The sequence below is a fragment of the Anomaloglossus baeobatrachus genome, chromosome 7 (genome assembly GCF_048569485.1).
Source record: "Anomaloglossus baeobatrachus isolate aAnoBae1 chromosome 7, aAnoBae1.hap1, whole genome shotgun sequence".
NCBI lineage: Eukaryota > Metazoa > Chordata > Amphibia > Anura > Aromobatidae > Anomaloglossus > Anomaloglossus baeobatrachus.
Window position 1 is genome coordinate 273,483,576 of NC_134359.1, and position 12,787 is coordinate 273,496,362.

The 12,787-nt window shown below is 48.3% G+C and overlaps 1 protein-coding gene across 1 annotated transcript in view; it reads left to right on the forward strand.

Moving 5' to 3' along the window:
- The window catches only part of LOC142245470 (uncharacterized), an 80,732-nt gene that overhangs the window by 54,680 nt on the left and 13,265 nt on the right, over positions 1-12,787 (forward strand). The window contains 1 exon segment of the mRNA XM_075318196.1: positions 2,703-2,709. Within this exon segment, the coding sequence (XP_075174311.1) occupies positions 2,703-2,709 (7 nt within the window).

A 12,787-nucleotide genomic window follows, 5' to 3' on the forward strand; every position in this document is an offset into this window, starting at 1 on the left:
TTTACTGACACACACACAGCTCTGCTACCTGTACATTTACAGACACACACAGCTCTGCTACCTGTACATTTACAGACACACACAGCTCTGCTACCTGTACATTTACTGACACACACAGCTCTGCTACCTGTACATTTACAGACACGCACAGCTCTGCTACCTGTACATTTACAAACACACAGCTCTGCTACCTGTACATTTACAGACACACAGCTCTGCTACCTGTACATTTACAGATACACAGCTCTGCTACCTGTACATTTACAGATACACACAGCTCTGCTACCTGTACATTTACAGACACACAGCTCTGCTACCTGTACATTTACAGACACACACAGCTCTGCTACCTGTACATTTACAGATACACACAGCTCTGCTACCTGTACATTTACAGACACACACAGCTCTGCTACCTGTACATTTACTGACACACACACACAGCTCTGCTACCTGTACATTTACAGACACACACAGCTCTGCTACCTGTACATTTACAGACACACACAGCTCTGCTACCTGTACATTTACAGACACACACAGCTCTGCTACCTGTACATTTACAGACACACACAGCTCTGCTACCTGTACATTTACAGATACACACAGCTCTGCTACCTGTACATTTACAGACACACACAGCTCTGCTACCTGTACATTTACAGAGACACACAGCTCTGCTACCTGTACATTTACAGACACACACAGCTCTGCTACCTGTACATTTGCAGACACACACAGCTCTGCTACCTGTACATTTACAGACACACACAGCTCTGCTACCTGTACATTTACAGACACACACAGCTCTGCTACCTGTACATTTACTGACACACACAGCTCTGCTACCTGTACATTTACAGACACGCACAGCTCTGCTACCTGTACATTTACAGACACGCACAGCTCTGCTACCTGTACATTTACACACACACAGCTCTGCTACCTGTACATTTACAGACACACACAGCTCTGCTACCTGTACATTTACAGACACACACAGCTCTGCTACCTGTACATTTACAGACACATACAGCTCTGCTACCTGTACATTTACACACACAGCTCTGCTACCTGTACATTTACAGACACATACAGCTCTGCTACCTGTACATTTACACACACAGCTCTGCTACCTGTACATTTACAGACACACACAGCTCTGCTACCTGTACATTTACAGACAGGCACAGCTCTGCTACCTGTACATCTACAGACACACACAGCTCTGCTACCTGTACACTTACAGACAGGCACAGCTCTGCTACCTGTACATTTACAGACACACACAGCTCTGCTACCTGTACATTTACAGACACACACAGCTCTGCTACCTGTACATTTACAGACACACACAGCTCTGCTACCTGTACATTTACAGACACACACAGCTCTGCTACCTGTACATCTACAGACACACACAGCTCTGCTACCTGTACACTTACAGACAGGCACAGCTCTGCTACCTGTACATTTACAGACACACACAGCTCTGCTACCTGTACATTTACAGACACACACAGCTCTGCTACCTGTACATTTACAGACACACACAGCTCTGCTACCTGTACATTTACAGACACACACAGCTCTGCTACCTGTACATCTACAGACACACACAGCTCTGCTACCTGTACATTTACAGACACACACAGCTCTGCTACTTGTACATTTACAGACATACACAGCTCTGCTACTTGTACATTAGACACACACAGCTCTGCTACCTGTACATTAGACACACAAGGCTCTGCTACCTACGAAATTGTAGCTCGCAGACTAAAGGCCACTTTACACACAGAGATAAATCTTTGGCAGATCTGTGGTTGCAGTGAAATCATGGACATATTGTTCCATTTGTACACAGCCAAAAACCTGGCACTGATTGTCCACAATTTCACTGCAACCACAGATCTGCCAAAGATTTATCTCTGTGTGTAAAGTGGCCTTAAAGGCCGCTTTACATACAACGATATCGCTAGCGATCTCGTTAGCGATGTAACACGCCAGGTCGCACATACGATTTGCCGAGATTGATCATAGGTCGTATTTTATGCGGCGGTCACATGAGCGACCTCGGCAAATCTTATCTGCGATCTGGTGTGTCACATCGCTAGCGAGATTGTTGTGTGTAAACCAGCCTTAACTTTGGGCTAAAAAAAAAAAATGTCGCCCATCTCCTCCCACATCTGTGACCTGGGCTGCCCAGGGATGAGCCTAGGTCACAGCAGGAGGCAGCCACAATGTAGGAGATGCGGTTGGACTCCGACCACAGTCTCCCATGTCCAGGGGCTGCAGTATTTCAGGTGTTATGCTCAGACAACTTACTCACCAGCAAATGAAAATGGCAGCTCCAGTAACTGTAGAAAAAAAACCCCATAAACTGTTAAACCAGTGCATGTCATTTTGTATTAAAAATAATTGAATATATAATCCATAATTATAAATACAAAAATAAAAATCACGCCACCTTTCCTAAAAAAATTGTTTAAAAGAACAGAGAGTCCTCAGTGGTTGATACTTTTTAATGGCTAACTGAAAAGATGGTAATAATTGCAAGCTTTCCAGACTACGCAGGTTTCTTCATCAGGCATGGTATAACACAAAATCTAAAGAGTCACACATTTATACATAATGTATAATACATATACGTATAAATAAATATACATAAAGACATTATGTATAAATATGAGACTCTTCAGATTTTGTGTTATACCATGCCTGATGAAGAGACCTGCATAGTCTGGAAAGCTGCTATTATTACCATCTTTTCAGTTAGCCATTAAAAGGTATCAGCCACTGAGGACTTTCTGTTCTTTTAAACAATGTTTTTTATCTCTACTGGCTAAGGCCTCCTTCACACGTCCGTGAAAATCACGCACGTTTTTCAGACGTGTCAAAGGTGCATATTGCCCTCCGTGTGCCGTTTATGGCACATGTGTGTTCTCCGTGATAACACACGGAGAACGGGAACTTTCTGCTCACCTGTCCCTGGCGATGCTGTCCGTAGTGCTGATCTTCGGTCTCCGGTCCTGCCAACTCCTCGCTGCTGCTGCTGCTTCCGGCCTCAGTGAACTGAATATGCAAGGAGTATAATGAGCGGCGGTCGGAAGCAAGTGACAGCAGCGGCAGAGACAGCAGCGTTGGAGAAGGTGAGTATTGAAATTTTTATTTTTTCACATGCACGTGTGTTTTCTCCGGTGCATTTCACATCTGTGTGGTCAGTTTGCGTTCCATGTGACACATTTGCGTTTCGTGTGACACCCGTGATGCCGGAGAAAAAAGGACATGTCTACGTGTGGAGCACACGTATGCTCCACTCGGAAACACGGTCCATGGCAGAACACGCACGTGAGCGCAGACCCATTGATTTTAATGGGTCTATGTGTGCCCGTGTCTCCCGTATGTGAGGCAACGGACCAAACACGAACTGGAGACACGGACGTGTGAAGGAGGCCTAAGGCTACTTTCACACTTGCGTTAATTACCTTGAGTCACAATCCGCCCTTTTGGAAAACAGTGGAATCCGTTAACGGATTCTGCTGTTTCCAATTGACTTGTATGGATGACGGATTGTGCCAAAAGTACCTGCGTTGCTTCCGCTGGACAATGCTACGTTGCTTCCGCCGGGCGGAAGGAACGCAGCATGTAACGTTTTTTGAGCAGCGGAATCCTTTATTTTTTCACTGCACATGCTCATCTTTTTTTTTTTTTAAATCACAGAAACTATTTTGTCTCTCCGGTGGCCGAACAATCAGCTGAGCGCCAGGCAGCTGGCTTTTGAGAGCGCTCAGCTGATCGCCCGGCAGCCGGCTTTTGAGAGTGATCAGCTGAGTGCCTGGCAGCCGGCTTTTGAGAGCGATCAGCTGAGTGCCCGGCAGCCGGCTTTTGAGAGCGATCAGCTGAGTGCCCGGCAGCCGGCTTTTGAGAGCGCTCAGCTGATCGCCCGGCAGCCGGCTTTTGAGAGCGATCAGCTGATCGCCCGGCAGCCGGCTTTTGAGAGTGATCAGCTGAGTGCCTGGCAGCCGGCTTTTGAGAGCGCTCAGCTGATCGCCCGGCAGCCGGCTTTTGAGAGTGCTCAGCTGATCGCCCGGCAGCCGGCTTTTGAGAGCGATCAGCTGAGTGCCCGGCAGCCGGCTTTTGAGAGCGATCAGCTGAGTGCCCGGCAGCCGGCTTTTGAGAGCGATCAGCTGAGTGCCCGGCAGCCGGCTTTTGAGAGCGATCAGCTGAGTGCCCGGCAGCCGGCTTTTGAGAGCGATCAGCTGAGTGCCCGGCAGCTGGCTTTTGAGAGCAATCAGCTGAGCGCCTGGCTGCTGGGTGATCAGCTGATTGTTCACAATATGAAGGAGGGAAGACCTCGCATCACCTCCCATAGGTGCTCAGGAGATTGTTCACAATAGTCTGCCGCCGGTAAAACTGTAAAGAAAAAAAAGAAGAAAAAAAAAGCTTTCCGTTGTTTTGTACGATCCGTTGCATCCGTTGTGCCATTATATGCAACGCATCCGTTACATCCGTCACACAATGCAATGCAATGGATGCCGTTCAACGCAAGTGTGAAACTAGCCTAACATGGTACAAAGATATATTTTACCGGCACCGTCCCTGTAATTTTTTCTACCATTCTTTTCATTTTCTTGGGTTGTTGTCGCCATCTTGTGGCCAATTTCCAATATTGCACCAATCATTTTAATTTTTTTTTTATATCTGATCTGTTTCCGTAGTTTGGCCAGAGTTATATATAACCATTTTATCTCTATTATGAGTGGGCTCAGAAGAACGCATGCGCTCCCTGGACTTCCTTAGCGCCAGTATCTATGTGCCCTGTGATGTCGGGTCACATGTTCCTGATATCGCGGGTCACATGACGCGGACTCTGGCCAGTTTCCGGGTCCTCTCGGATAACTCATGGGTCATCCCATGCCCAGCCGTCTCCTATAGGAGAACATCTTTTTCAACCTAACATTTTTTTAAACCCCTGCACTCTTGGGGACGCCTACTCCTGATGAAGACATTTGGCAAAACGCTTGGATGACACTTTGTACAAGGGAGAACTCCATGCAATTCTGACAACTCTGCTTAGGACATATAGTTTATGCTCGGACAATATTGGCCTATAGAGTTCCTTATACTATATAATTCAATTTTCTCCCAGCCTACAGCTGAGCACATTTGTTTCATATGCACCTGGTTACTACTATATATTATAGTGTAATGCAGGCAAATGTCTCCCCTCACATACAGGATGTAGCTATAATTGTATCTACATTTGGATGAGCGCTCTCTTTTTGTTGTAAATTCATAGAGGCGTCAAGAAAGTTCAGAAAGAGGCTGTAAAGCCTCACACCCCGGCCACACGGCCTCACACCCCGGCCACACCTCACACCCCCTCACCCCAGCCTCACACCCCCTCACCCCAGCCTCACCTCACAGCCCCTCACCCCAGCCTCACCTCACCTCACAGCCCCTCACCCCAGCCTCACAGCCCCTCACCCCAGCCTCACAGCCCCTCACCCCAGCCTCACCTCACAGCCCCTCACCCCAGCCTCACAGCCCCTCACCCCAGCCTCACAGCCCCTCACCCCAGCCTCACACCCCCTCACCCCAGCCTCACAGCCCCTCACCCCAGCCTCACAGCCCCTCACCCCAGCCTCACACCCCCTCACCTCAGCCTCACACCCCCTCACCTCACAGCCCCTCACCCCAGCCTCACACCCCCTCACCCCAGCCTCACACCCCCTCACCCCAGCCTCACACCCCCTCACCTCACCTCACAGCCCCTCACCCCCGCCTCACAGCCCCTCACCCCAGCCTCACAGCCCCTCACCCCAGCCCTATCCCTCGCCCTCTCCTCAGCGTGATCTCTCCAGTCTCCACAGCACTGTGCTCTGGACTCCGCCCCCTTCCTGTGACGTCACCCCTCCCGGCGGCAGCTCCTCTGTAGACGAGATTATTCCAGAGTGGGAAGCAGCAGCACGTGACGAAGACGGGACACTGGTGAGAGGAGATCAGGGTACAGGGCATACATGGGGTGCGAGCTGTATATGGGGGATACATGGGGTGCGAGCTGTATATGGGGGATACATGGGGTGCGAGCTGTATATGGGGAATACATGGGGTGCGGGCTGTATATGGGGGATACATGGGGTGCGAGCTGTATATGGGGAATACATGGGGTGCGAGCTGTATATGGGGGATACATGGGGTGCGGGCTGTATATGGGGGATACATGGGGTGCGGGCTGTATATGGGGGATACATGGGGTGCGGGCTGTATATGGGGGATACATGGGGTGCGAGCTGTATATGGGGAATACATGGGGTGCGAGCTGTATATGGGGGATACATGGGGTGCGGGCTGTATATGGGGGATACATGGGGTGCGGGCTGTATATGGGGGATACATGGGGTGCGGGCTGTATATGGGGGATACATGGGGTGCGGGCTGTATATGGGGATACATGGAGTGCGGGCTGTATATGGGGGATACATGGAGTGCGGGCTGTATATGGGGGATACATGGGGTGCGGGCTGTATATAGGGGATACATGGGGTGCGGGCTGTATATGGGGGATACATGGGGTGCGGGCTGTATATGGGGGATACATGGGGTGCGGGCTGTATATGGGGGATACATGGGGTGCGGGCTGTATATGGGGGATACATGGGGTGCGGGCTGTATATGGGGGATACATGGGGTGCGGGCTGTATATGGGGGATACATGGGGTGCGGGCTGTATATGGGGGATACATGGGGTGCGGGCTGTATATGGGGGATACATGGGGTGCGGGCTGTATATGGGGGATACATGGGGTGCGGGCTGTATATGGGGGATACACGTGGTGCGGGCTGTATATGGGGGATACACGTGGTGCGGGCTGTATATGGGGGATACACGTGGTGCGGGCTGTATATGGGGGATACACGTGGTGCGGGCTGTATATGGGGGATACACGGGGTGCGGGCTGTATATGGGGGATACACGGGGTGCGGGCTGTATATGGGGGATACACGGGGTGCGGGCTGTATATGGGGGATACACGGGGTGCGGGCTGTATATGGGGGATACACGGGGTGCGGGCTGTATATGGGGGATACATGGGGTGCGGGCTGTATATGGGGGATACACGGGGTGCAAGCTGTATATGGGAGATACATGGAGTGTGGGCTGTATATGGGAGATACATGGAGTGTGGGCTGTATATGGGAGATACATGGGGTGCGGGATGTATATGGGGGATACATGGGGTGCGGGCTGTATATGGGGGATACACGGGTTGCAAGCTGTATATGGGAGATACATGGGGTGCGGGCTGTATATGGGGGATACACGGGTTGCAAGCTGTATATGGGAGATACATGGGGTGCGGGCTGTGTATGGGGGATACACGGGGTGCGGGCTGTATATGGGGGATACACGGGGTGCGGGCTATATATGGGGGATACACTGGGTGCGGGCTGTATATGGGGGATACATGGGGTGCGGGCTGTATATGGGGGATACATGGGGTGCGGGCTGTATATGGGGGATACATGGGGTGTGGGCTGTATATGGGGGATACATGGGGTGTGGGCTGTATATGGGGGATACATGGGGATACAGTGTGAATAATATTAGAAAATATATTAGCTAATATCACACTAGCAGGATAATATTATATTAACTAATATACAATGTGAATTACACTAGTAGAATTAAATACAACTCTAATATGATATTATAGTAATATTCTAGTAACTAATAATAGTGTGTGCTATTCTGTATTCCTCTTTGCACACATTGCAGTTTCTGCCCCTGTTACTTGTGGCATGTAATCTCTCCACACATCTGTATGGACGACATTTCCATCTTATCACTTCTTGTTAGTTATGGGTACACGCAGGATAAAGGGGGTTATCAGACTGACGCAGCATTGTATGGGCAGCACCGGGGCTTTTTTACAGAAAATGTTATTCGGACCCTATAAGCACAAATGTTGAGAAGCGCTTTGTAAGCAATTCTGTATACCTTCTCCACAACTGCTGATGTGTCTGATAATTGTAAGTTGTAGTGTAATTCACATTCTATAATACTAACTAATATTATAGATTGTGAATTACACCAGCAGGATTTTGATATCAAAAACCAATAAATATATTGCTAGTCAATAAAAGAGAACACATTTTGATACACTTTGATAGATAAGGGGCGTGCCACATGACAGTTTGATATATTTTGATAGGGGGTGGGGCACCTGTCAGATTACTTTTGATGGATTATATTTCACCCACACTACTGATACATGGGGTGCGGGCTGTATATGGGGGATACAAGGGGTGTGGGCTGTATATAGGGATACATGGGGTGTGGGCTGTATATGGGGGATACATGGGGTGCGGGCTGTATATAGGGGTATATGTAGGGTCTTTCTGGCCCACCGGGGTAGCAGGGAATGCCCCGGTAGGCCCCGAACCCCCAGTGGGCCCCCGTGCCTTCAGTGGGCCCCCGTGCCTTCAGTGGGCCCCCGTGCCTTCAGTAGGCCCCCGTGCCTTCTATAATGCGGGGCGGCTGTACAGGGCCGCGGGGCTGCCTGTGTCTCAGAGCCGGCGTTTATTGGTGGGCAGACTGGGCAGCTCATCCAGTGCCCCCACGCTCTAAGGGGCCCCCATCCTTTCAATCATAAACTTCAGTGATCATACAAGTTCTGTACGATCACTGAAGTTTCCGCAGTTGCAGGACCTTTAGTGACATCACATGTGTGTCATGTGACTCACCAAAGGTCCTAGCGGTGCACTGTGGGAGTCCCCAGGCCTGCACTGATGAGGTGTGCAGGACTTGGAGACCGTGCCCCTATTCAAATGTATGGGTGTCTTTCAGGCGCGCATACATTTGTACAGTGCGGCCAGTGACAGGAGGCAGAGCAGCGCTGCTCAGCCCCGCACCGTGACGGGACATCATCACCGGGGCCGGGGCTGCAGAGGAGAAGAATGTGACAGGACTGAGGCAGAGGAGCACGCCTCAGTCCTGCACCGACATGCCGTCATCACCGAGATCGCTGCTGCAGAGATGAAGAGGAGGACGCGCAGGCACTGGTAAGCGCTCCAGAGGAGCGGAAGAGGACGTACAATAATTTTACATGGGCTGTGGTGGGCGAGGAGCAGTGTTATTTTACAACGGGCATTAAGAAGCAGTGGGGGACTTTATGGAGCATATGGTGGGTAAGTGGGGGGCATTATAGGGCAGTGGGGGGCATTATGAGGCATCAAGGATTGCGGAAGGCAACATAGTATAATAAGTTGCTCTGGGGGGGGAATTTATACAGGGATGTAGTATGGGGGAGATATTATACAAAGGGCAAATTTTTGGGGGACATTATGGAAAGGGGCACATTGTGGGGCTATTTTGGAGAGGAGCAGTGTGTAGGGGGATATTTTGTGCAGGAAGCAATTAACAACCCCTTCTCATTCCACTTCTTTTCCCGGACATTATTAAATAAAAGGGGCCAGGATGAGGGACATACGTTATTAGTTTATGGTGGCACGTGGGGCATAATTACTGTAGGGGCAAATTAGGGGACATTATTACTGATGAAATATAAGTTAATGTTGAGGATCCTGTCTCCAATGGGAGGACAAGAGTCTGACATAGTGTAGAAATTGGGGAAATAGTGAGGAATGTGCTCTGGGAGTGATTGGCTATAGGTGACTGTTATTTTCTGCAGAGTCGCGTCATGGCAGAAAGAAGTGATGGCGGTCAGCGCCGGATGAAGAGAAAAAGCGAAGATGAATAACCTCAGCTAGAGACGACACTGGTAAATCAGTGTATTCCATGTACACACACATATACTATACACAGGAGCTCTGTATACAGTGTATAATGTCACTGGTGAGCACTGTATTACCTGTACACTATATACAGAGCTCCTGTGTATTATGGCACTGATGATAATATTAGTGTTATTAGTGTTGTAGTTCTTATTCATGATCATTATTGTAGTATATGTCCTTGTGTGGTAGTAATATGTTGTTTGGTCATGTTGTACTGATATTTGTCTCGTGTGGTATTATTTGGTCATTGTGTGGTGTGGTTATAGTGTCACAGTATTTCTCCCTTGTATGTGGTTGAATTCGGTCACTATGGGGTCTGATTATGGTGTGGCGGTATTACTCTCTTGTATGTAGTATTATTTGGTGATTTATGTGGTGTGGTCATAGTGTTGCGGTATTTCTCCCTTGTATGTGGTAATATTCGGTTGCTATGTGGTCTAATTATGGTGTGGTGGTATTACTCTCTGGTATGTGGTTGCTTTTGATCACTATGTGTTGGTAGTATGTTATCTGGTCATAGTGTCGCGGTATTTCTCCTTTGTATGTGGTTGTATTTGGTCACTATGTGGTGGTAATATGTTATCTGATTACGGTGTGGCGGTATTTCTCCCTTGTATGTGGTTGTATTTGGTCACTGTGTGGTGGCAATATGTTATCTGATTACGGTGTGGCGGTATTTCTCCCTTGTATGTGGTTGTATTCGGTCACTGTGTGGTGGTAATATGTGGTCTGGTCATGGTGTGGCGGTATTTCTCCCTTGTATGTGCTATTATTGGTTTTGGTATAGTGGATTGTGCTGTGTATGGAGGTCACTTTTTCTCTCTAAGGGGAAGATTATTTCCAATAGAAATTAAATACTTGAACGTTTAACCCCTCCCTGTTCTGTGATTATTACACTGCAGCAAATACAGAGGTTCTCCGGTTAAAACAAGTAATCACCTTTTCTAAGGCCACGTGCACACAATGAGTATTCAGTGAGTTTTTTACCTCAGTTTTTGTAGCCAAAACCAGGAACGGTAAAATCAGGGAAAAAGTATAATAGAAGCATGGGCACCACTTCTGTATTCTTCCCCCTCCTTGTTTTGGCTACAAATACTGATGTAAGATACAGACCAAATACTGAACGTCTGAACGTGGCCCAAGGATAGTGATAACTTATTCATCAGTGGGGTGTGATTACTGGGATCTGCACTGATCAGAAAATAAGCACATTTTACCCCATTAGGCTGGAGTCACACTTGCGAGAGACTCGTGCGAGTCTCGCATTGTAACACCCGGCACAGCCACACTCTCTAACAGGAGCGGGTTGGCTGCCTGTATTTCTATGCAGCTGAGACGCTCCTGTCCGCAGAGCGGCGGGCCACGCCGGGTGATGCAATGCGAGACTCTCGCGAGTCTCTTGCAAGTGTGACTCCAGCCTTACACTGGAGCTTGTATCCGACTCTACTCCTGATCCATTCATTCCCTCAGTGGCTGCGAGCGCTGCTGTTGTTTTTATCTGGCTGCCCCAAAAAGATGAATGGAGCTGCGGTCACACATCCCAGCTGCCGCTGCAAAAAGTTCCCCAATCTTCCGATCGGTGCGGTTTCCACTGGTCAGGTTCCACCGATCAATAAGTTATCATCAACCTTACCTGTGGATCGGTGATAACTTGTTTTCACCAAACACCCCATTACTGCAAACTACTATAATTGTACATCCCAGTAATGGTGCGCAATATAGATGTGCAGGAGCCGCCTGTGTATACAGTCAAAGCAACACAATAATTATGTAACTATTACATTTTGAGAGAGCAGGTGATATTTTAACACACACCGAGCCTTATTGTGGTTCCCCTGTTATTGCCGCTGTGCTGTATGAAGTTCTAAATGATAGAATATTCTACCATTTCTTACACAGTTGGAACCCCTCTGGTTACGTGTGTGTTGGCACTTTATTGAATCATGTATATGGAGCTCGATCAACGCCACTATGTTTCATGTCTTATATCTCATTTCCTCTTTTATTGGGGTTTATTCACCTCTCCCACGGCTAATTTGAGATTGGACAGTATGAAGTTTCCGGTCTATCGATCCCGCACCATGTACCCCCCTTTAATCTTTGATTTTCTTGGTAGTTTTTAATGTGTCGTTTCATGCTGTTCATGCGTGTGATCATCTCTAATAAAAATTCTGCATTTTGCACATATACTCGTGTTTCTCCTTTTATTCTGATATATGCATACAAATCAGGGTGAAGAGGGGGTTAATGCCGCGCATCAGCCAAAATGAAATTGTAGCACGTTGATGTTATAAACGTATTCTTTTATTCCATCGGTCTACGCGTTTCGAGGATGTACCTCTTTTTCAGGACCAGTTGATGCACTGGTCCTGAAGAAGAGGTATATCCTCGAAACGCGTAGACCGATGGAATAAAAGAATACGTTTATAACATCAATGTGCTACAATTTCATTTTGGCTGATGCGCGGCATTAACCCCCTCTTCACCCTGATTTGTATGCACATCCATGTGGGGCTGCAGAAGACGCCATCATTCAATGCTCTATCAGTGGTTGTGACTATCACAACCTTTTCAGGTGAGTGTATTTTTCCTGATCCACCTCACTGATTTGATGGTAATACACTATCAGCGCTCCTTACTTTTCAGTTTATTCTGATTATATTGGGATGCGGGCTGTATATGGGGGATATATGGGATGCGAGCTGTATATGGGGGTATATGAGGTGCGGGCTGTATATGGTGGATTCATGGGATGCGGGCTGTATGTGGGATGCGGGCTGTATATGGGGATATATGGGGTGTGTGCTGTATATGGGGGATACATGGGGTGTGTGCTGTATATGGGGGATACATGGGGTGTGGGCTGTATATGGGGATATATGGGGTGTGGGCTGTATATGGGGATACATGGGGTGCGGGCTGTATATAGGGATATATGGAGTGCGGGCTGTATATGGGGGATACATGGGGTGTAGGCTGTATA